Source organism: Pseudonaja textilis, chromosome 11 (genome assembly GCF_049901715.1).
Source record: "Pseudonaja textilis isolate UNSWEBS1 chromosome 11, rPseTex1.2, whole genome shotgun sequence".
Taxonomy (NCBI): domain Eukaryota; kingdom Metazoa; phylum Chordata; class Lepidosauria; order Squamata; family Elapidae; genus Pseudonaja; species Pseudonaja textilis.
The window spans coordinates 8,739,663-8,762,716 of NC_142000.1; the positions used below are offsets into that span (position 1 = coordinate 8,739,663).

At 41.8% G+C, this 23,054-nt stretch overlaps 1 protein-coding gene across 5 annotated transcripts in view; it reads right to left on the reverse strand.

Moving 5' to 3' along the window:
* Nucleotides 1–23,054, reverse strand: part of WWOX (WW domain containing oxidoreductase) — a 546,547-nt gene that overhangs the window by 502,566 nt on the left and 20,927 nt on the right. For all 5 annotated transcript variants that reach the window (XM_087940561.1, XM_026714128.2, XM_087940563.1 and 2 more), the window contains exon 5: nt 16,649–16,755. In XM_087940561.1, the coding sequence (XP_087796687.1) occupies nt 16,649–16,755 (107 nt within the window). The remainder of the gene's footprint in view (nt 1–16,648; nt 16,756–23,054) is intronic.

The following is a 23,054-nucleotide window of genomic DNA, read 5'->3' on the forward strand; positions in this document are numbered from 1 at the left end:
AACACAATGCAATAGTGCAAAGCCAAAACTGAGAATTGCATGCCCAAATCCCTAAGTTCTACTTTTCCCTTACTTAACTGAACTGAACTTAAAAGAACTATTTTTCCCTCCCACTCTCGCTGCCTACTCCGGTGTAACCAATCATGTTCAGGCAAGATGTTTTCATAATGGTCAGTCCAAGCACAGTTTGGTATGCAGCTCCCTCCTCCTTCCAGCTGGGTGATATTGAGGCAGTGTCTTGAGAAGGCACAGAACTTACTTCCGTTTCCGCAAGCATTCCTCCACCCCACAGTTCGTGTCAGTCTGTCACCGCAAGCAGTGAAGCACAAGCGAGCACAAGGTGGCAGATGACAGCTGGGAAGACTAAACCTCTTGTCCCAGTGCCCAGTCCAGACTGGAACCTAGATCCTAACAACATTATCCTGGGACATGTATATTTGTCAACCAATATGGCATATATCTTTATGATACACACAACAAGAAATTGTGCAAGTTTTTCAGTTCTCCCAAATGCTTCAACAAGCAAGATCTTCAAGGAAGGAAGGAAGGAAGGAAGGAAGGAAGGAAGGAAGGAAGGAAGGAAGGAAGGAAGGAAGGAAGGAAGGAAGGAAGGAAGGAAGGAAGGAAGGAAGGAAGGAAGGAAGGAAGGAAGGAAGAAAGAAAGAAAGAAAGAGGAAATCAGGAAATATTAATAGTGAAGCCATGTATTTTAGCATTAATTCTGAAGTTCTATATAATATTAAAAATGGAGTCTGTAAACTGAATGTGTTAAGCACATGCAGGAGAAGCAAAATCAAATCCTGAAATATTGACCAAGCCAGATCATTGTCTACATTATATTTGAGAAACCCTGCAGAATTTAAGTGCTAGTGAAATGTGTCCCTATCTTCACCGAGGTCCAAGGGAATCTCAGACCAATAAATCTAATAACGTTGTCTGGACAGATTCTAGCATCGTACAGGGATACCTTTGTGAGTGGCTTGAAAACAGCGCGGTAATAACTGGATGTCAGCATAAATTTATCAAGAACGAGTCTTTCCAGGCTGTTTCTCATTTCTTCATTAGTAACTTCTGCAGTAGGTTGAAAGGGGCGTACAGATCATATTGCTTGAACTCAGCAAAGCATAACATAACCTATAATGTTGTTATTAGTAAACAAGATCTGGGTCTAGGCACCTTGAAAATTTTAAGCTATTTAAAGATACCTCAAAAATGGTACTTAGAGCATTCAGTAAGAGCTCCTCATTAAATTAAAAAGAGGTACTTAATTAGGTGCAACAAGCTTCAATCCTAATCCCATTACTATTAATACTATTATTAATTATTGCTAGTCTAAGACCATAATAAAGTTTATTTCTCTCTTGTATTGTTGATGAAGGCTTGGATAAAGAGGTGGAAAGAATGTTTATCCATTCTACAGTTGACAGAAAATTGGAAAGGACATTTAATAACCTGGCCATCCAAATAATTTCAATATGTTAAGAGAAGTGAAAGAGGAAAATGTAACCAACCACCACCACCCCCGCAAAATTCAAAAGTCAAATCCACAAATAAAACAATGAAGTATCAACTCCTAGTTTGTGTACATAGTTCTGACAAAGATCTTGGGATACTAGATGACTATAAACTGAAGGAATCCAGCATTGTGAGAAAGGTGTAAAAAGGGCAAAAGCAATTTAGATTAGAAGCAGTTTCCAAACCTTACGAAACTAATAAGCCTACTTTATTTTGCAATGATACAGATCCCATCTCAAATATTGCCTTAGCTTAACACTTTAACAAGCGTCCAAGAAACTGGTACAAGGAATGGCAATGAGAGTGTTCAGGAAAGGGAGGGAGGAAGAAGATGGGAAAAGGGAAGAGAGGCAGAGAAGGAGAGAAGGAGGGAGGGAGGGAGGGAGGGAGGGAGGGAGGGAGGGAGGAAGGGAGGGAGGGAGGGAGGAAGGAAGGAAGGAAGGAAGGAAGGAAGGAAGGAAGGAAGGAAGGAAGGAAGGAAGGAAGGAAGGAAGGAAGGAAGGAAGGAAGGAAGGAAGGAAACATGGCCGTTGTGTTCTTGCCTGTCTTATATATTTAGCAAGATAGTGAAGACTGAACTGAAATTACACTAAAGCAATTGAATATTAGAAAAAAAAAATCTAACAATAAAGCAATCTGCCAATCCTATCAATTAAACCGAAAGGAGGTGCGTTTCCTCCAACAAATGCATTCAAGCAGAAGCCATAATACTATACATTGCAGACATCTGAATTTGAATTTCCGCATGATACTTTCCAACTCTGTGAAATTGGATGCTTCTGGGATTAATTGTGTTTCATCTACAGTGTCCAACTGGCAAAAACATTGGTTTGGGTCAGGCATAACAGTGAAGACCAGTCTGCAAACTTAACAATAACTTTGCAGTATTTCAACATTATAATTTGTAATCAGCACCAAACCCAGAAAATGATAATTGTGAATTGCAAAGCACATTCCCTCATTCACAGATTTACTGTTAGCACTGAGATGACCTTAACAGATAAAAGGGAATGACTATTTTTAACAATTAACCAACATTTGGATACCCTGGATAAAGTGAAAATTGAGCGTTTCAAAAAAGATAAGCATAATCAAATATTATTTCTTTTCCTTGGCTATATTCTCCATGGATTTTTCAAAGAGTGCCTGTTCGGAATTTGCTTGACTTGAACAGCACAAAACAAAATCTATTAATCTCTTGGTGGCTCTTCAATCACAAGATTGTTTAATAAAAATACTGCATTTCCACAATCAAATTTAACCATGAGTCTTATCTCAGCGATCTCAAGTGAAATAAGGGCAAGCAAAAACAACTCTGGACAAGCAGAGCACACGATAACTTGTTTTTACCGCCCCCTTATAAAGTTATATGCCAAGTAATAAAACTGTTCCCACAAAAATGATGCACTGAGAATCCTTAACTAGGTTAGATTAATAGAGGCCTCGTACAAAAACGGGAACAATTTAGATTGCATTTCTAATCTAATATTCCTTATAAATATGTCTTGAGGATAAAGAATTGCAGAAGTACACAGATCACTGCTCACTCCGGTTTTCTCCAAATGTCCCTGTCTCCTTTGTGTGTTAAGATTCCCAACACTTTCATGACCCAAAGTGCTCAGATGGCAAATCACCTCTGAAGCCCAAATAAATTTTTAATAGGATAGGGCTCTGCCTTCAGAAGCAATATACACTTTCCCCCTATAGTACAATCAGTAACACAGGTATGTGAAATGCTTCCACCCAGACATAAAGCAGGACAAAATAAAAGAAAATGTAAAGATCTTTGTATTTGCACAGTTTATTACGAATGGATAGTCATATCTCCCACCACACAAATAACAACAATCTGGCCCCATTTAATACTTTGCCAGATACAGGAAGGAAGGAAGGAAGGAAGGAAGGAAGGAAGGAAGGAAGGGAGGGAGGGAGGGAGGGAGGGAGGGAGGGAGGGAGGAAAGAAAGAGGGAGGAAAGAAAGGAAGGAAGGAAGGAAGGAGGGAGGGAGGGAGGGAGGAACGAAGGAAGGAAAGGAAGGAAAGGAAGGAAGGAAAGGAAGGAAGGAAAGGAAGGAAGGAAGGAAGGAAGGAAGGAAGGAAGGAAAGAAAGAAAGAAAGAAAGAAAGAAAGAAAGAAAGAAAGAAAGAAAGAAAGAAAGAAAGAAAGAAAGAAAGAAAGAAAGAAAGAAAGAACTGACTTCCTCTTTTTTTAAAGTTCTCTTTTATTTTCTCTTTTATTGTTAATTTATGTATGTATATGTTCATAAGACTAATCAATCTATCTATCCATCCATCCATCATTATAATAAAGATACTCCCTAAAAGTAGCACAGATTCATATCATTGACCTGCATGAAATACACTGCTATTATTCCCATTTTACAATGAAAATCTAATGCCGGAAAGACTCAGCAACTTGTCAATATTTATCTGTGATTAACTTGAGGCTGAATGTCTCAAGGTTCTCTTATGTTCTGAGAACCCTAGGAGTTCTCACTCAGGTCCATTCACTTTGCGGGGGCGTTCTTCCTCTTCACTCATTGGTTGGTTCTCCCCAGCAGCCGGCTATAAAAGCAGGCTGCGGGGTCCAACCAGTTGCTGATCGCTGCGAGCCAGTTCCAGGCTTGGCAAGCACGGTCAGCCCTTTATTGTTATAATAAAGTATTGTTGCACTCATGCTCTGGTTCAGCCTCTCCTTTCCCAAACTTAACACTGGCGACGAGGATGGGATGGCTACCAGAAGCACCATGCAACCGCTGAGTCACTAGCCGACGATCCACAGCCAGAGAGAGCGATCGGCCGGCGATAAGAGCAACGCTGATCCGCAGCCAGATAGAGCGGTCAGCAAGCAAAAAGAGCGAACGCTGATCCGCTGACAGAGAAAGCGGTCAGCAAGCACTAAGAAGCGAACGCTGATCCGCAGACAGAGAGAGCAGTCAGAATCGAAAGTTAGAAGCGTCTGAAGCCGCTTGTTAGCCCAGCTACAGGAAAAGTGAAGCGCTGCGAGCCGCAGCCGCTCGTTTGTTTAGGCGCGAAATTCAAACGGCTGTCATTTGAATTTCAAACCTAACAGGTACAGCGCGGTGCTGTAGTCTAGTCACTGACGCCCACACAGGCGCGAATTCAAACGCTGCCAACGGCTGATAGCCAAACTATGTGCTAACCCAGAGAGAAAGAGAGGATTGCGAAAAGCCTCTCCAGAGCTGAAATCACTTGCCTGCCACAGGCACTAGAACCCTTTTTGCCGCTGCCCCAGAGAGATTTTGTCCACAGGTTGTCCCACCGGTCCCATCACCATGAATTCTAATCCAGTCTTCCCAGCGTTCAAACCGGATGAGGAGAAGTGGGAATCATACAAGAACCGCTTCAACCATTATATCGATGCAATCGGGCTGGCTGATGCTGGGGAGCATCGGAAAAAATTGTATTTCCTGATCTACTGTGGAGCCATCGTTTTCGATACTGCCACAGCCCTCGTGGCTCCACGTGAGTTGAAAAACGTTCCTTGGTCTGAACTACTTGAAATCCTCACTAATCACTATTCTCCCAGGCCCTCACAGATTGCCAGGAGATTCACCTTCCGTATGAGGAAGCAATCGGACAAGGAGACCATCAATCAGTACATGGCCGCCCTCAGAACAGCAGCACTGCATTGTGGGTTTGGAACCTACCTGGAGGACATGCTCCTCGATCAACTAGTCTGCGGGGTCAAGGACCTCCACCTTCAGAGGCGCCTTCTCGCTAAAAAGGACCTCAACCTAGCACAAGCCGTCGAGGAGGCCTTGGCAGCAGAACTGGCAGCGCACTCAGCCACCGAAATCCATGGCCCGACTGCAAAGCTATCGACAGTGCCAGTCCACTCCGAGGAGGTGGTAGCAGAGGAAGCCCCTAGTGACGAAAACGACGTCCACCGCCTCTCCAACGCCAGACGGCCGCAGGTAGGAGCCAAACAAGAAAACTTCGGTCTGCCCAAGCACATCACCCTGTGCCTAGCCTGTGGTGGATCTCATCTGAGGGCCACCTGCAAGTTCAAAGGAGCCGCCTGCAATAACTGCCATAAAAGGGGGCACATCGCGAGAGTCTGCCAAGCCCCTCAAAACTCAGCACAAAGCCCCCCTCCCTTCTCACACTCTGGACCGCAGAGGCAAGTATTGAACTGTCGCGCTCACCACCATGCCAAGCACACTTGCCACACTGTTAGTAAAATCTCTCTCTCCGTTTCCTTAGAAGGTAAACCGTGCCGCATGGAGGTTGACACAGGGACAGCGCTCTCAATTATCTCGTGGAACACCCTCAAGAGGCTCCAGCCCAGCCTATCAACTAGCCGGCTCCAGAAGTGCCAGTTTAGCCTGAAGGACTACCAGGGGAGGACCATTCCTGTAATCGGCAGAGGCAAGTTCCTTGTCAGTTTTAGAACTTTTAAAGGTCACCTACCTCTAGTGGTAGTTAACGGCAATCTCCCTACTTTATTGGGGCTCGATTGGTTTCCCCATCTCGGCCTAGGGCTAACAGGAGTCCATGCTGTCTCAACCTCTGACACTGACTCCTTATTCGCTGATTACTCAGATGTATTCAGCGATGAGCTGGGGTGTTATAACGGTACCCCTATCTCATTCTCAGTCGACCCCCAGGCAGTCCCAATCAGACTAAAACCGCGGAGGGTCCCATTCGCTATTCGGCCAAAACTAGATGCGGAATTGGATAAACTGTTAAAACAAGGGGTCATTGAGCCAACAGATTTCGCCAAATGGGAGACGCCCATTGTCACACCCCTCAAAAAGACGGTAGCCTGAGAATTTGCTCGGACTACAAGACCACAATCAATAAGTTTCTACAAGTCAGCGCTTACCCAGTGCCCGTCATTCAGCATTTATTACACACTTTTGAACCCGGCAGCATTTTTGCCAAATTGGACATGTCTCAAGCGTATCAACAGTTCCCTGTTGACAACCAAACAGCGGAACTCCAGACCATTGTCACTCACAGGGGTGCTTTCCGATGCAAGCGTCTCCAATTTGGCGTAAGTGTTGCCCCAGGTATTTTTCAATCCCTCATGGAGCGGATTTTGCAGGGCCTCCCTGGTGTAGTACCCTACTTCGACGACATCTTAGTCTCGGCCAGGGACAGACCCCAACTCTTCCAGAGAGTCAGAGCAGTGTTAGAGAGGTTCAGACAGCATGGCCTCAAATTGAAAAAAGAAAAATGCGCCATTGCCACTAGACAGGTGGACTTTCTGGGTTATAAAATTGACGCCTCAGGCATTCACCCCCTGGAGTCCAAGGTTAAGGCAATTCACGACGCACCCACTCCAACCTCCAAAACGGAACTACAGGCGTTCTTGGGCCTATTGAACTTTTACGCATCCTTCTTGCCCCATAAAGCATCAGTAGCTGAACCCCTACACAGATTACTGGATAAAAAATCACCTTGGCACTGGGGGCACAAAGAAGACGCTGCTTTTCACGCCGTCAAATCACTACTCACGTCAGAGGCGGTACTTATTCAATTCGACCCCAACCTTCCATTAGTGCTGGCAGCAGACGCATCTCCCTTTGGAATCGGGGCAGTATTAAGTCACAGGCTCCCCAATGGCGCCGAGGCTCCCATTGCTTTTTTCTCCAGGACGCTCTCTACAACAGAGCGCAATTACAGCCAGATCGATAAGGAAGCTCTAGCAGCTGTTGCAGCAGTGAAAAAATTTCACGAGTTTCTCTTTGGCCATTTTTTCGAGCTGGTCACGGACCACAAGCCCCTCCTGGGTCTACTAGCTAGGGACAAACAGACCCCTCAGGTCCTTTCTCCTAGAATGACGAGATGGACCCTCTTCCTTGCAGCCTACTCCTACAGACTCATACACAGCCCAGGTAAAACATTGTCCCACGCTGACGCTCTCAGCCGCTGTCCCTTGCCGGCTCCAGCTGAAGACCCTGCTCCTGTCCACGCTATTTTTGAGGTCACCCAACTGGACCTCCCCATCACTGCCCTTGACATTGCTGCTAAAACCAAGGCAGACAAAACGCTCGCCCAGGTGCTCGACTGGGTGAGGAGGGGGTGGCCGGGTTGTAATGTTGAAAACAAATTCACACCTTTCAAGACCCGCATGCAGGAATTCTCCAGTTTGCAGGGCTGTCTACTGTGGGGCACTCAAGTGGTCATCCCGACCTCACTGCGTACCCGAGTTCTGGAGGCGTTGCACGAGGGACACCCTGGCATCGTTAGAATGAAGGCATTAGCACGCAGCTACGTATGGTGGCCGGGCCTCGACGAGGACGTCGTCAGATGGGTAAGTTCCTGCAACATTTGCCAGGAATCCCGTCCTGCTCCTCCTATTGGCTCCCCTACTAAATGGGAGAGCGCCAGCGCTCCGTGGTCCAGAATTCACATCGACCTGGCCGGCCCTTTGCATGGGAAAATGTTCCTAGTAGTCGTGGACTCCTATTCTAAATGGATTGACGTGGCACAGCTATCCACGACCACCACACAAGCAATTACCAAAGTATTAACTCGCCTGTTTGTAACACACGGGCTACCCGACTCCATTGTCTCCGACAATGGCCCACAGTTCGCATCAACCGAGTTCAGCCGTTTTGCTGCCAACCTGGGTATCCGCCACATTTTCACAGCCCCATTTCATCCTGCCAGTAACGGATTGGCTGAAAGGGCCGTCAGGACCACTAAAGAAGCCCTGGCGAGGTTCAGCAGGGATGATTGGCACCACAAACTCGCGCGTTTCCTGATGAGCCAGCACTCAACTCCATGTTCAGTCACCAATAAGTCCCCAGCTGAACTCCTGATGGGCAGGCGCCTGAGGACTGTATTGGACAGACTGCACCCACAATACTGCCCTGACTCTCCCCTCGCTTCCACATCGGGGGTTAGACATTTTATCTTACAGGAACCAGTATTCGCGAGGAACTTCGCTGGAGAACCCCTGTGGATCCCGGGCGAGATCGTGGCCATCACCGGACCCAGGTCGTATCGAGTCAGACTGGAGGACGGTCGTGTCTGGAGAAGGCACCTGGACCAGCTGCGTAGGCGTCTCAGCACCCTCGCTAGCAGGGACCCAGAATTACAAAACGAAGGGAGGCCTCAACATCAACCCCACATCCACATCCTTCCCGACAACCAGTTTACACCAGCAGCCATTCCAGAAAGCCCGAACACGGACAGCGGCGCCCAGACGGCTGACCAGTCCGACCCAGTCTACGGGAGCACGTCCCCAGTGACCAACCCTACGAGTCCCGGACCTGCCCGAACCGAGGGGCACGTTGGTGACACTTTACCAGCTCTGCCTTCCCAGGCAGACCCTGATCGGACAGACAGCGTTCCAGAGCTGCGCCGTTCCGGGCGCCAGCATAAGCCTCCTGCCTACCTCAAAGACTATGCGTGTTCGCATCTGGGGGGAAGGGGTGTTATGTTCTGAGAACCCTAGGAGTTCTCACTCAGGTCCATTCACTTTGCGGGGGCGTTCTTCCTCTTCACTCATTGGTTGGTTCTCCCCAGCAGCCGGCTATAAAAGCAGGCTGCGGGGTCCAACCAGTTGCTGATCGCTGCGAGCCAGTTCCAGGCTGGGCAAGCACGGTCAGCCCTTTATTGTTATAATAAAGTATTGTTGCACTCATGCTCTGGTTCAGCCTCTCCTTTCCCAAACTTAACAGGTTCTTTTTTTTTATTATTACCAGATTAAGAAAACTATAGAATATATTCAAATTAGTTATTTTTATATACAAGGAGGATATAAATTCAGGTGCGTATTATAATGGAAAATGAATCTAGCTGCTGGGCTGACTTGTCAAACTATGGAAGCTTAACCCATTTTAATAAATAGCAGAAACCATACAAAAAGAAAAAAGAAAACTGTTATCGTGTCAGATTTCCAAACTTTCACCACAAGAAGGTGCAAGAAACAGCTTCTGGCCAATCTTGTCTGTCCTTGAAAATTAATAAGGGTCAAACCTGGTTAGCTCTTGGATGGCAAAGCATCAAGAACGCCAGAACTGCAGCCTAGATTGAAAAGGGATAGGGACATTCCGGAAGAATATCTGCCAAAACCAGGTTGCCATCAAGAAAATTTCATGATTATCAGAAGTCGAACTTGACTTGAAGGTTCTTTTAATTCTGTTGATTGTTAATTCCTTTTTTTTCAAGTCCATATAAATCCATGAGTTTCAAAGACTCAAAAAAATATTAATCTGAACCAAATGGATCCAAGTACTTTCCCCCCCCCCCTCCTCTTCCATGATTTGCTACTGGAAAATAATCACAGCATTAATAAGATGCTTCCTGGAACTTCTTCTGCATAGTTGCTAAATGCAAACAATGGAAATTTCTGCAGAAGCAAAATAAGGCCAATGATATAATTATAGTGGATCTGTTGGCACATTCCAGGCTAATGTTATTATTTGACAATGCAAAGCTTGTATGATCTCCCAAGAGCCGTAATGGAGGCTGCGTTCATCCTAATTGGTTCCAAAGCACAGCCTTTCCTTAACAATCTTTCCTCAGGACCAATAATGTTAATTTCTACAAGACTGTAAATAGTGTTTGCCGACAATACAAACATGGTAATAAGAGGCTAGGTGAGTAAATAATGTGGTTACAAAGCAGCCCATTTGCATTTTTATTTAAAACTGCCTTCGTTAAAAAACAGCTCAGATTTCTTAGGGTGGAAGGAGGGTTGGTTAAGAAGTAGAGCAGTAATTACTCTCTTTAGGGGTTCTTTTATATATCCTTTAGGGAATTGGAATGAAAAGATAAGCAGAATTAGAAAGGGAATCATGTAAAGTATGAAGTGTACTATAAACACTCAGTAAAGTATTTACCATAAGCTACGTTGACCTTTTACATTAATAGAATTTACTGTAGTGGCAATTTATTACTCAAACTATTACAAAACCTCAACATTAATTCAAGATTCAGGAAGAGAATGGTTATAGAAAGTGAACAGAGCTAGAGACATAAACGTATTTCTATAAAAATTTGAATCACGTAAAACTACAGGATTCAGACTCTAAAAACCAGTCTTCTGTTCCTAATCCATAGAACACAGAATGAGTTGGAAGGGTCCTTGGAGGTCTTCTAGTCCAACCCCATCTATAGTGGTCATCTCACTATAGCTTTTCCTTGACACTCCTAAAGAATGTGTGCACTGGTTATATTGTCACAACGGCAAGCCAGATTTACCAAAAAGGTTACTGAGTTTGTCTATATTGGCCTGGCTTATACATCATGCTAATAAAAGATAAGTCCATATAATATGCTGAGCCCCAAATAAATAAGGAACATTTTGGCTTTGTATTACCTGTAGATCAAAGTTTTGTTTCAAAGGCCGACTTTAAATGAATGTTCACCATAGGTTAGAGATTAAACCTAAAAAGAGCATCTTCATTGGTAAGTTTAGAAAAACATTTTAACCATTTTATTCCCACACAAGTGCTCAAGCCCCATGATTTCAAAATATGGATCTGCAAATCAGTCTCGGTCCTATTTTTCGCAGTGAATGAAATCACTTGATTTCACAGGGAAGTCATGGCACCTGTTTGAAAACCAAATGGGAGAAAATTGAAGTACCCATTTAAGTTGGTGGGTCAGAACCTTCTGAAATAAATCCACCAAATCTTCCGCTTTCCTGAGGGAACTATGGTAGAAAATATAGTACCTAATTATAGGTAAAACTCAACTCACAGCCATTGGTTTAGAGCATGGGTGACAAACTCAATCACGTCATGTTACATATTGTGACTTTTTTTGCCTTTGCAGAGTCGGGGTGGGCATGACCTGCATGTGAGGCATCCAGCCTGCGGGCTGCCACTTTGACACCCCTGGTTTAGAGATTGTTTAAAGTTGCAATGGCGCTGAAAAAAAAGAAGACATATGGCCAGCCCTCATACTTATGCGCAAGATTATTACTGGAGAGCATGACAGATGACTCTTGACTATGGATATGTCCCATTGGAGAATATACATCCAGGGGGTGGGGGGAAAGACCAGGGTCAAGGGTGAAATGAATGATTTGTCTCAGAGTCGGCTACACCCAGGTAGCACCAGCATGTTCACTCCTAATAAATCTTCTTCGAACTCTTGAGAGATGTGGCTAGAGACTCATGATTTAAGTGGATGCCGGAGCCCTGACATTACAATCTCCTCAGCCAAGTTGGGGGAAATCAGACTCACTTAACAACCACAACTCACTTAACAACTGTCTTGCTTAGCAATCAAAACTCTGGTCTCAACTGCAGTGCTAAATCAGCGACTACTTGTACTTTTAAGAAATTAGCTATGTTTATTTGAGCCCTTAATCCACAGGTAGATTGTCATGATGGTGTATGTCTAAAGACATACGAAGACAAAGGTATGAAATAGTTCAGCCCTTCTCAGAACATTGATTTAATATAAAAGATATCCACCATTCAATGATGGGCCGCTTGTTCTATTGGCGTAGAAGAGGCTCACCACATCTGCTATATAATCCAGACTCTTATTTTACAGTGGTTTCACCACCAGCCATAAAAACTGTAACAGTGGAACTGTATAAACAAATTGAGCAGTGTTTTTACTGTAAAACACGAGCACAACTATAAATATTTGTCTTCCCCTTCTCTCCGCATCTGTAATGAGAGAAAGCAAATTCATACCATATGTTTATCGTACAAGGAGAAAAACACGTACCTCAATAGTTCATCCAAGTTTGGGAAGCTGTTAAATTGTTTTAATTCACATTTACCTTTTAAACGCATGCATTTCCTTAGATAAATCACTCAGACGAATGTTTCGGGTGTCCAAATGCCGATGGAAATGTTATAGCAATAAAACCAAAATTGGGAGGGGGAGAAGGTGGGGGAGGGGAATGACGCCTTATGCTATTTGTTGCATTTACCTATCATTTTATTTTAAACCTGGACAGATTTCTTTGCCGCAGAATCATTGGATGCAATACTATAGTAACAAATTCCATATAAAAAAGGCTCTGAGGTCGGAATAATATTTTGCCACTCAAGGCACGGAAAGACAAGCAAGTACTAGCTTACGACTCTGAGGTCACAATTTTTGCTGCTAACCAAAGTAGCTAAGAACGGAGTGGTGCCCAATTTGGTGACTATTGCCAAGCAGATCATTGCAGTCCTTAAATGAATCTGGCTTCTCCTCCCCCCATTGATTTTGCATCTCAGAGGCCAGCTGATCACCAATGGACATCATACGACCCCGGATTCTGCAACCAGTATAAAGATACATGTTGATCACTAAGCATCTGAATTTTGATCATGTGGCCATGGGGGAATGCTGCAACAGTCATAAATGTGAGGACTGGTTTTAAGTCACTTTCTTCAATTCTGTTTGGTTACTAAACAAATAGTTGTAAGTTGAGGACTACCTCAATTGTATACGCTTTTCTCATGTATGAAAGCAAACAGAAGGAGGTGGTGTCTTTTGTGCACTGAAAATGATTTGCATTCTCTATCAAGGAGGACTGGTTGAAGGAATGAAGAATAAACAAAATACCACACGAAGAAAATATTGCTACTGTTGGTTGATGATCCTCTATCTAAAGACAGAGCCAATCTTCCCCACTGCTTTTATCCTATAAAGGATAGTAAGCAGGGGTGGGCTGCTGTGGGTTTGCACGGGTTTGAGTGATCCTCTAAGATTCTGCGCGGTTCGGCGAACCTGCAAATCCCACCCCTGGTTGGCCACACCCACCCTGCCCCACCATTCCCACATGGCCTGTTTTGGATGCCAGGTAAGTACAGGACCTGCGCGGAGGCTCAGGGAGGGCAAAAAATTGTCCTCCCAGAAGGCCTCCAGAGCCCATGGAAGACATTTGTGATGACCTGGGGCATGGCACAAAGGCAACACAGTCCGATAATCACTAGGAGTCCCTTTATTAGCTCCAACTTTGCCCCCAGTGTCCTGGTTACCTTCTGGGCTGGAGAAAAACTCTCCCAGGACCAGCCTTTGGCTGCAGAGAATCAAGTCCAAAGCGTGGTCAACAAAAACTGTAACTACTGTATACGTCCAATCAAGGTAAAATGAGGTAATTAGTCTGGCAGGGAAGGAGCAAGGCCTTTGATGATTGACAAGCAGCGCTAACAGTTATTTTTCCCTCTGCTCGTGATCCGTTAGATTCAATCTCATCACTCTGGATATTTTCTGAAGTCTTCATTAAGGAAATACCTACAGTTGGGAGCTGTGAAAACCTGCTCAATCATTACTCTTTCATTCAATGATGTCAATGTAATATAATAGGAAATAGGCCTCTGATTTCTAGTTTGTGGCATAGGATTTCAGCAATCTCATGAGCAAACGTGTTTACAAACTCTACTGGAGTGTTTTTCATTAAGTCTTAAAGTCAATCAAGCGAATTGGAACAATCATTCCCTTCTTTGCAAAGTATTGATATATATTTTTTTTTTCTCCTGGCTGCTTTAGGGCCTTGGCTATTGCTGAGAGATTTATGCTTGACAATGTCTTTTTTATTAAAATGAATCAAAGATCTGAGATTCTAATTTCCTTTTTGGAGGAAGAGCTGGCTCTGGTTTTTGCAGCCAAGAAATTAACACACAGTTCTAAATTATGACCAAATTCTCAAACACCACTGTAGCTAGAGATCTATCAATTTGGGTTTTCCTCCATTAAACATTTTTACCCTAATAGACTATTGCTATTAGTGAATTTGGACAGAGAGAAAGAAATATACACAAAGAGTTGTAAGACTTGGGAGAGTGAGAGGGTAACTTTCTGTTTCATATATCTGTTTTGCATATCCTTTATTTAGGATACTATTATACCGATTCAATATTACCTGATGTTCCCCAAGAATAAAGTCAATTGGAACATGAAAAATTGGCCACATGAACTGATGGCAACTCAAATGTACATGGAGTATCTCCCAGAAGTAGAGCCCCAAAATGCATATTTTAATGTTCCAATGTTATGTGTGTCATTTTAATTGTTGACTGTAAGCCACCTAGAATAGTCTCAGAGAGATGGGTAGCATAGAAGTCTAAGAATAATAAAGTATTTTCCACAAAGCACTATCTTATTTCTTGGACTGCAAGAGACATGTTTGGTAGGTATGGCTCTATGAAGTGTTGCATCTTTACAAAAGATCACTTTCACGCTTAATTTTTATTTTATTTTCCTCTAACGAGATTAATTTTGCCACAAAAGGAACAAGATGTTTGCATTTCACTAACCTCTTTAAAAGACATGTTTGCAATTCCAGTTGCTATACTCTGATCTAGAGGAGTTTGTGTTCTGAAGAACCATTACTCTTTCTGTGTCGTCTTAAGACACCGTTCCAGTAACTCAATTCAAGTGCTAGTTAATGCAACATTTCGCAGTCAAAACAGATCAACCAATGGCATCAAAGCTAGTCTGTCATTGGTAGAGGCCATACAATTTAAATAAAAGATACTTTGAAGAGAAATCCATTATATCAATAGACTTTTAACAAAAAGTGTTGACAAACTAATACAAATACACTTAATAAAGAATTTTTTTAAAAACAGTGCCATTCTATTAGATTTAGACCATAAATCCATTGCAATTAAAATTGCCTTTTTTCAGTTTAAGTAGCTTTTCTTTATCTTCCTCCCAAGATTACTTCCAACTGACGTAAATTCTGCATACCCCTTAATTCTCTCCTACTTATGCAATTCAAGTAGTTAAAGTTCAGTAACAACTTATTCTTTCTGCTTCAGCACCCGCACTTCATTTATGTATTTTACCTGAGTCATAAATCTGAGGCATTGTCGAAGTGCCATAATATTAGTGGAATCATCAAAGTTAATGAGTCCTTCTCGATAAACAACAGAAATCCCATTACAAAGATAGACCGAAGGTACTCCAGCTATTGTACTCTAAGATTAAATACTATTGTGAATAATTAGGAGAGAGAAATGGCTAATGAAGAAAGTGCTCCACTTTTGAAGCTATTCAAAAACTTTGCTTTCCCGTCCATGCCAAGGATCGTAACTTTCATATTGCATTGATTATCACACCGCACATGAGTGAAACCTTCTGAAAAAAAAGATTATCATCCTCCTGGGTAGACCAACATATGAGGACTATAGTTTCTAGCTGAAACAGGAACTTCAGTTAAACTTTAGTCTTCTTTCTGCTCAGGTTTCTTAAGTTTTCATCCAATGTTGTATTTTTATTAAAACACACACACACGAGCACAGATGGAGCATCCATTCTCTTAGATCTCTTGACCATGTTAGCTATGAATTGGGTGAGTTTAACTTCTATGGGCCTGGAGAGCATTATGTTAGGAAAGCAGAGCTAGATGTTGTGATGATTGTATGGTGTATGCTAGGTCTCCCAAATGAACTGAAGCTACATTCAACCCTAGAAAGGTGACAGAACATTTTCACAAGACAGATTCCATACAAACATTTGAAATACACTTCACAAAGACGGGTGTCTTTCATAGACTTCTATTATATTTTATCACACTATTTAATGCAATGTGTTTTAGAACCCACACCACTAGTAGTACACTCCGTAACAGTAAAATCACTTGTATTAAAAGTTAAATCAGTCTCTCCTTCAAATTGGGCTCAAATATTCAACTTTGCAATTTGCCTGTATTCCTCTCAAAATTTTAGAGGAATCATATATTCCATCTCTCTTTATCCTCTTTTCCATTTTCAGTCTTCAATGTGAATTTAATCTCCACTTTAAATTATAAACTTCCTCAGACTAAGGCCTGTCTTGTTATTCCAATGGAATAAATTATGTATTAGGAATGAGAGAGAGTCTTCTCAATGACGGGATCCAACACAGTGATATTTCCTCCATGGATAGGACCTCAAGAGTTGTCGTTTCCTTTCCAGCTCAAAATCTAAACGCTGATTTGCTCAGGCATTTTTTTTATTGTATGTGTATTTCTCTCTCTCATTGATATCTATCTATCTATCTATCTATCTATCTATCGTAGAAATCACCCATCTCTCAGAATGATTCGTTGACATCTCTACATTTTATTAATGTAATTTTAATTTCTCATTTTTAAGTGGCATCTTATACAACATTAGGCACCAAGTGTGGAGCTTAGGAGTTTGAAGTAGGAATCTCTGAACATTTATAAGTTTTAAAGCATAAATGTACATATTTACAAAGCAAAGGCCCTTACCCATTCTTTCAAGATCTGGCGCACGGCCTCATCAGCTCGTAAGGTATTTCGGCAAGCTAAAATGACATGGGCACCATGGAGGGCAAAGGATTTTGCCGTTTCGAAACCTGTCACGAAACACATATGGAGAAGATACAGTAAGGAACACAACATCAGGTCAGCAGAGACATCTGTCTGCCTGGGTCCTAAGTATTTGTGAAAATGTTTATTCTACCGACTCATCAAATTTCAAACTGGCTTACAAAAACCTGGAACCGATACAAAACAAAGTCAACTTAAATGCATGGATATGGAATAAAAATAGCAGTGTTAAACTTGGCAATCAGCTTTTTTCCTGCTTTCAGATGTGAATTCATTAGCGTGATTAACTGTTGCTCTTTCGCGTTTTTATCCATTTCCTTTGAGATTTTTCAATTACAGGTTTCTTTTTAAAAAATGCTTCAGCTAACGTTTTAAATGTAACACAGACTTTGGAGGCAAGTGGGGGGGGAGGCAGCTGTAAAAGCACCGAAAATGAATCCAGTGAAAAAAAGCCAATGCAAATCGCCATGACCCAACTATTTAAAAACTGACAAGACCTTTAGCACATGGATTAATCTTCTGTTTCAGTTAGTGGAAGTACCCCACGCTTGAAGAGGCAACTGAGAAAAGGGACTCGTTTCAATCCCTATCCATTTGGGCGAGGGAGTGAAGTCAGAGTCCCTGTCTGCTCTTTCCAAAAGTAGACACAATATTTATTTACTTATTTACTTGTTTATGTGTTTGTTTTTATGTGTTTATTTATTAATGTGTTGACTTATTTATTTCCCGCCTTTATCATTTCTTACAAACAACTCAAGGTGGTGAACATACCCAACACACCTTCCTCCTCCTATTTTCAACTGTTTAAATCCTCCTATTAAATCCTCCTCCTGTTTGCAATCCTTATGCTATTTACAAACCTTCAGACCATCCCACACACAAATACACCCTTCCCTCAGAAGTGGGCTTCAAAAATGTTAGCAAAGGGTTCTCTGCCCGATTGCTGGGTGGGTGTGGCCATGGTGGGCGTGGCCTAGTTGGCCTCCTGCACCATGGCAGGGAGGGGGCATTTTTGCCTTCCCCAGACTCCAGAGCCTCCTTTTTTCGAGCCTCCGGGAGGGTGAAAATGGCCTCCCCGGGCCCCCGAGGCTCTCTTGAAGCTGGAAACAGGCCCATTTTCTGGCCTTCCTGAACTTCCGGGAATCCCGTTTATCACCCTCACCCTCCCTGCCCTTACCTGCATCTAAAACGGGCCATGTGGGGACTCCTGGGAGGGTTGGAGTGGGCGGGGCCAGCCAGGAGTTTGATTTGGGGATTCTTCAAACTGTACAGAATCTTAGCTAGGGGCTTTCCCGAACCCCTGCCTCAGATCTTCTTCATCCGTTCCCTCAGAAATCTACTCTCGGGCTTTCTTCGTGCAGGTGTTCCTACCTGGCTACCTGGCTAATTTGAGCCACACCCCAGGGGGAGGGGGTGTTTCAAGACAGGCTGACTTTTGTTTCTCTCTCTCTCTCTCTGTGTGTGTGTGTGTGTGTGTGTGTGTGAGAGAGAGAGAGAGAGAGAGAGAGAGAGAGAGAGAGAGAGTTTTTTTAAAAAAAAATATATTTGTATTTTGAATGCAGTGTATCTTCCAGGCATACCATTTTACAAAAGGAAAAAAGAAAAAGAAATAGAAACATATATACTGATAGCAATAGTAATAGTACAACAAAATAATTCTAACCATATTTATGATTATATTAGCTTATTTGTAATCCTATTGATTGTATTAGCATACTTATAAACAACATTCATGTTTTAACTTGAACACAACAATGCTCTTTCTTCATCTAATTTCTGGTCAGACAGGATGACTTTTTGAAGTGGCTACAACCCCATTGAGGCTTTTCACCTCACAAAGGCAATGGCACAGCGGAGGGCAGAGAGGGCATAGCCGGAAAGGTTAAATGAGCCGTGGTGGCGCAGTGGTTAGAATGCAGGACTGCAGGCTACTTCTGCCGACTTCCAGCAGTTTGACAGTTCAAGACTTACCCGGTTAGCCTACCATCCTTCTGAGGTTGGTAAAACAAGGATCCAAATTGTTGGGGACAATATGCTGGCTCTGTAAACCGCTTAGAGAGGGCTGTAAAGCACTGTGAAGCGGTATATAAGTCTAAGTGCGATTGCTGTTGCTATTAAATCAAATGGCCTTGGAAGGGGAGGTTACATCTGAAGATTACAAGCTATTACAAGCAGCGAGACGGCTTTCGTTCAACTACCAGGATCATAAGCTATGCTAAATAGCCTGACCTCGGGGATGCCGCAATGTGTGAAAAACGGTCATGTCACTTTTTTCAGCACCTTTGTAACGTCTAATAGTCACTAAACAAACCGCTGTAAGTTTAGGTCAACCTGCACTATATAGAAGGGAGAAGATGCAAGATTTTTAAGCATTTTGCTGTGGAGAATCTACCCACAAATAAGAAATTGGCATTGTATCAATCATAATAGAACTGGAAGGTACCTTGAAGGTCTTCTAGTCCAACCCCACCTGCTCAATCAAGAGAACCTATACAATCTCAGGAAAAGTGACTGTCTAGTCTCTTCTTAAAAACTTCCAGTGATGGAGCACCCACAATTTCTGAAGAAAAGCTGTTCCACTGATTAATTGTCCTCACTGTTTGGAAGTTTCTCCTTAATTCCAGGTTGCTTCTCTCCTTGATTTTTTTTCCATCCATTGTTTCTTGTCCTGCCTTCAGGTGCTTTGGAGAATAAGTTGACCCCCTCCTGTCTATGGAGATTCTCAGTCATCCAGTTCATGGTTGTCCCAAAAGTGCTTTTTCAAGAGGACTTTCTGGTTTTTCTTTGAAGACATGCCGTTTCTCATCCAAGAAACTTCTTCAGCTTCTTTGTCTTGGATGAGAAGCTAAATGTCTTCAAAGAAAAACCAGAAAGTCCAGTTCCTTCTTGAAAAAGCACCTTTGGTTGACCCCTTCCTCTTTGTGGCGACCACTCAAATACTGAATACTGCTATTATGTCCCCTCTAGTCCTTCTTTTCTCTAGATTAGCCACCCCACTTTAATACTTTCCAATTAGAAAGACTCAAATTAGTGCTTGAATATTCAACACAACAGATAAAAAAGATGACAATTTGTTCCTTTTTTGTTTTAAGCAAGATGCAGGATTGGTTTAAATCTTGTTTATCCAAAGGAAAAAAAAAACACTATTAAATATACACAGCTTCACTTCTAGCAGTACCCTGGGGCAAGACAAATTTAGTTTACAACATAGGGTATAACTTAAGATTAAAGAAACAACAGCTTACATAAATTTATACCATTCTGTGCAATTACATGCTTACAGTGTTTAAGTCTAAGCAATTTCTCTTCCTTTTTAAAGCCATTCATTGTATCAGGCAACTTTAATTATCTGCGTAATTCACCGCACACAGATGAATCTAGTTTTCAACATATGCAAAATACTTTTCCCTGTTTTAATTCCACTGAGCAAATGCAAGCAAAGAAACTTTCAGAAGGCAGTTGCTGAGCTGCTCCATTTTTAGTGGGCCATATGCTTTACTGTTTTAATAAAATAAAGATTGATATTTAAAAGCCATTTACATTTGTTTCGAAATTGGTTTCATACTGTAATACAAACAAATAGCACTTGATTACTAAGTTTAAGTACTCCCCAGCAAATTTCTAACAGAAGATCAGAAGTGCTGAAAATTAAAATGGTTGCTTAGTGCCTTTTCCTTTTCCTCTAAATCTTCACAATTAAGAAAGATCTGACATCCTTTCTCAGTTCCCTTCCAAAACTCTTCAAACATCTTCTGGGCTGATTCTAATTAACAACTGTGGTTAATATGAACACACCTTTTTTAATATTCATTGTCAACTGAGAGTGGGATCAGTTTGCCAGAATGTCTGACCCTCTCAGTCCATCTAGGAATATTTTATGCAAAGTGCTTTGAGCTCCAATCCTTTCCTAGTTTTGGAAAATCCTCTCAGTTGATTTGCAAATGTCTTGCTCAAATACTACCTACATCCCTCCCTACATGAAACTATGCAGGTAATCTTCAAATTACAATCCTCAAGTTACCTATACATTTTTAAAATAAATCAAAACATTCATTTAGTGATCATTCGAAGTCACAATGGCATTGGGGGAAAAGGGGGAGTTATGACATTTTTCACTTACGGCTGTTGCAGCAACCTATGGTCACATGATCAAAATTTGCACACTTGACAACCAGTGTCAGCCTCAGAAGCCGTATTTCACTTAGAAGCTTCGAGGCTGCCACATTTACTGGCTGGGGATTTGGGAAAGGGGGATTTCATAGAGAGGTGGAAGATTAGACTCAACAACATTCTTTCTCAGAGAGTCAAGGACATGGTGCCCTGCACCTGGAGGGGAGTGACTGGAGGGATGTCTCCAATGGGGATGAAGATTTGATTGGGCCATGTGATGGACTGATGGGTGCAGAGGATGGATCTTTGAATTTCTATTGGGAAGGGAAAAGATTCGGGTTTTCCCAGATGTGCCAATATGACAACTCTAATAAAATGGAACTTTGAGAAAATGCTTGTCTCAGAGTTTATTGGTTTGGGGATTGCTAGTCGGAACGCTGACAGCATGTATTTATGATGGTTGCAGTTTCCTGGGGTCACGTGATCACCTTTTGTGACCTTCTGACAAGCAAAGTTAATGGGGAAGACAGATTCACTTTACAAACAACTTAACAACTACGGTGGTTCACTTAACAACCGGGGCAAGAATGGTTGTAAAAAGGGGCAAAATTAACAGCTTAGCAATGGAAATTTGGGGCTCAAATGTGGTTGTATGCCCAGGACTATGTTTTAATTGTATATTTTAAAAAAACAGAAGGAAAAGATGTAAGAAGAAAGTTCAGGGGGTGTATCTTCATAATAAAACCGGTGTGAATATTAACAGTGTATATACAAAAGACGGTTGTAATAATGCTCCGTATAAAGCTGTATGTAGCTCTAATAACCAAGTCTAAGCTGAATTTCCCCTGATAATCTATTTTAAAAGGCAACAAGCCAACAAAAAACATGGCTCACCCCATATTAATCATTTCCTTAAAAAAAATGAAATTCCACTAGTGTTTAGAGTTCTGTTCTTCATTAAACCATTAATATTTTATAATATATGGTATTTTCGGTAAACTGTTAGCCTCTGGATTTCCTGCCAGATAGCTGAAGTAACATAGACATAGATTTTATACAACATCACTGGAGTGTAAGATAAATTATCATCTCGTGTATGATATACAGAAGAAACCTCTGTTTATTTTGGTTCATTAAAGTACTAAAGTGTTTATATCTTGACTTTTTTTTTACTTCAGTTCCAAAGACTTTATCAGACAATAAGAGTGTAAAATAAATTAGAATGCCCAGTTAGAAAAGATACAGTACATCTCAAGGAATAAAATGATCAGCCAGCATAGTTTCTTCGTACAATCATCTTTGTCAGAGACTCTTTTCAATGGAGACATCAAGCACTGGACAAAATTCTTCAAAAATGGAACAAGATTGCATTTTGGGGGTTTAGAACACATCAGAAACATTTTGAGGAAGCAGAAAAACATTTTGCACTTTCCAGCTAGCCAACTTAACCCAACAATGCCCCCCAAACTGTTGAGAGCCCAACTATGCTTTCCCATCCCAATTCTCTGTCGGATGATGACTAAATCAAGAAACTTATTAATTGAATTTGTAAAGACCACTTAGCTATTGGGAAGTTTGAAGGGTTTAGTTTTAAAGAACCACCATAAAAGTTGACACAAGCCAGAACATAGAACAACTCAAAGAAGTAGTGTAAGATCAGAAGGTATGGAAAGACCTGGCCTATAGAATTGACAAGAATCAGACACGACTGAAATGGATATCATCATAATCATCATCATCATCATCATTGCAACTTGTAAACAAAACATACTTTGGAGATTAGCATGATATAAGAGCCCATATGTGTCACTTATTCAACCAACGATGCTTAAATGTCATTTCAAAAAACCTTGGTTAACTCAATCATAAACTTAGTGCAAGAAAAGCAGAATGCTTTTTTCAGAAGTTCATATTTCACATTACTCGTCCGATTTAAGAATTAATTTGGCAAACCGTATACTTACAAAGCACTGGATTCTTTAAAGTTGACCAAAAACTTAAATTGTACCATGCTTAATAGTTTGAATATGCTTCTACGAACATGTCCATTTTGCACAGATTTAAAAAATGAAGATGAAATATAGGCAAAATATATTGATTAAATCCCATTGTTATTTTCTAAGTCTACCCATAAAAATAAAAGCCAGCATCAAGTATATTAAGATTTGTTCATTTAAAAAAAAATTGGTTTGAACAAGGCAAGGTATAATTTTGA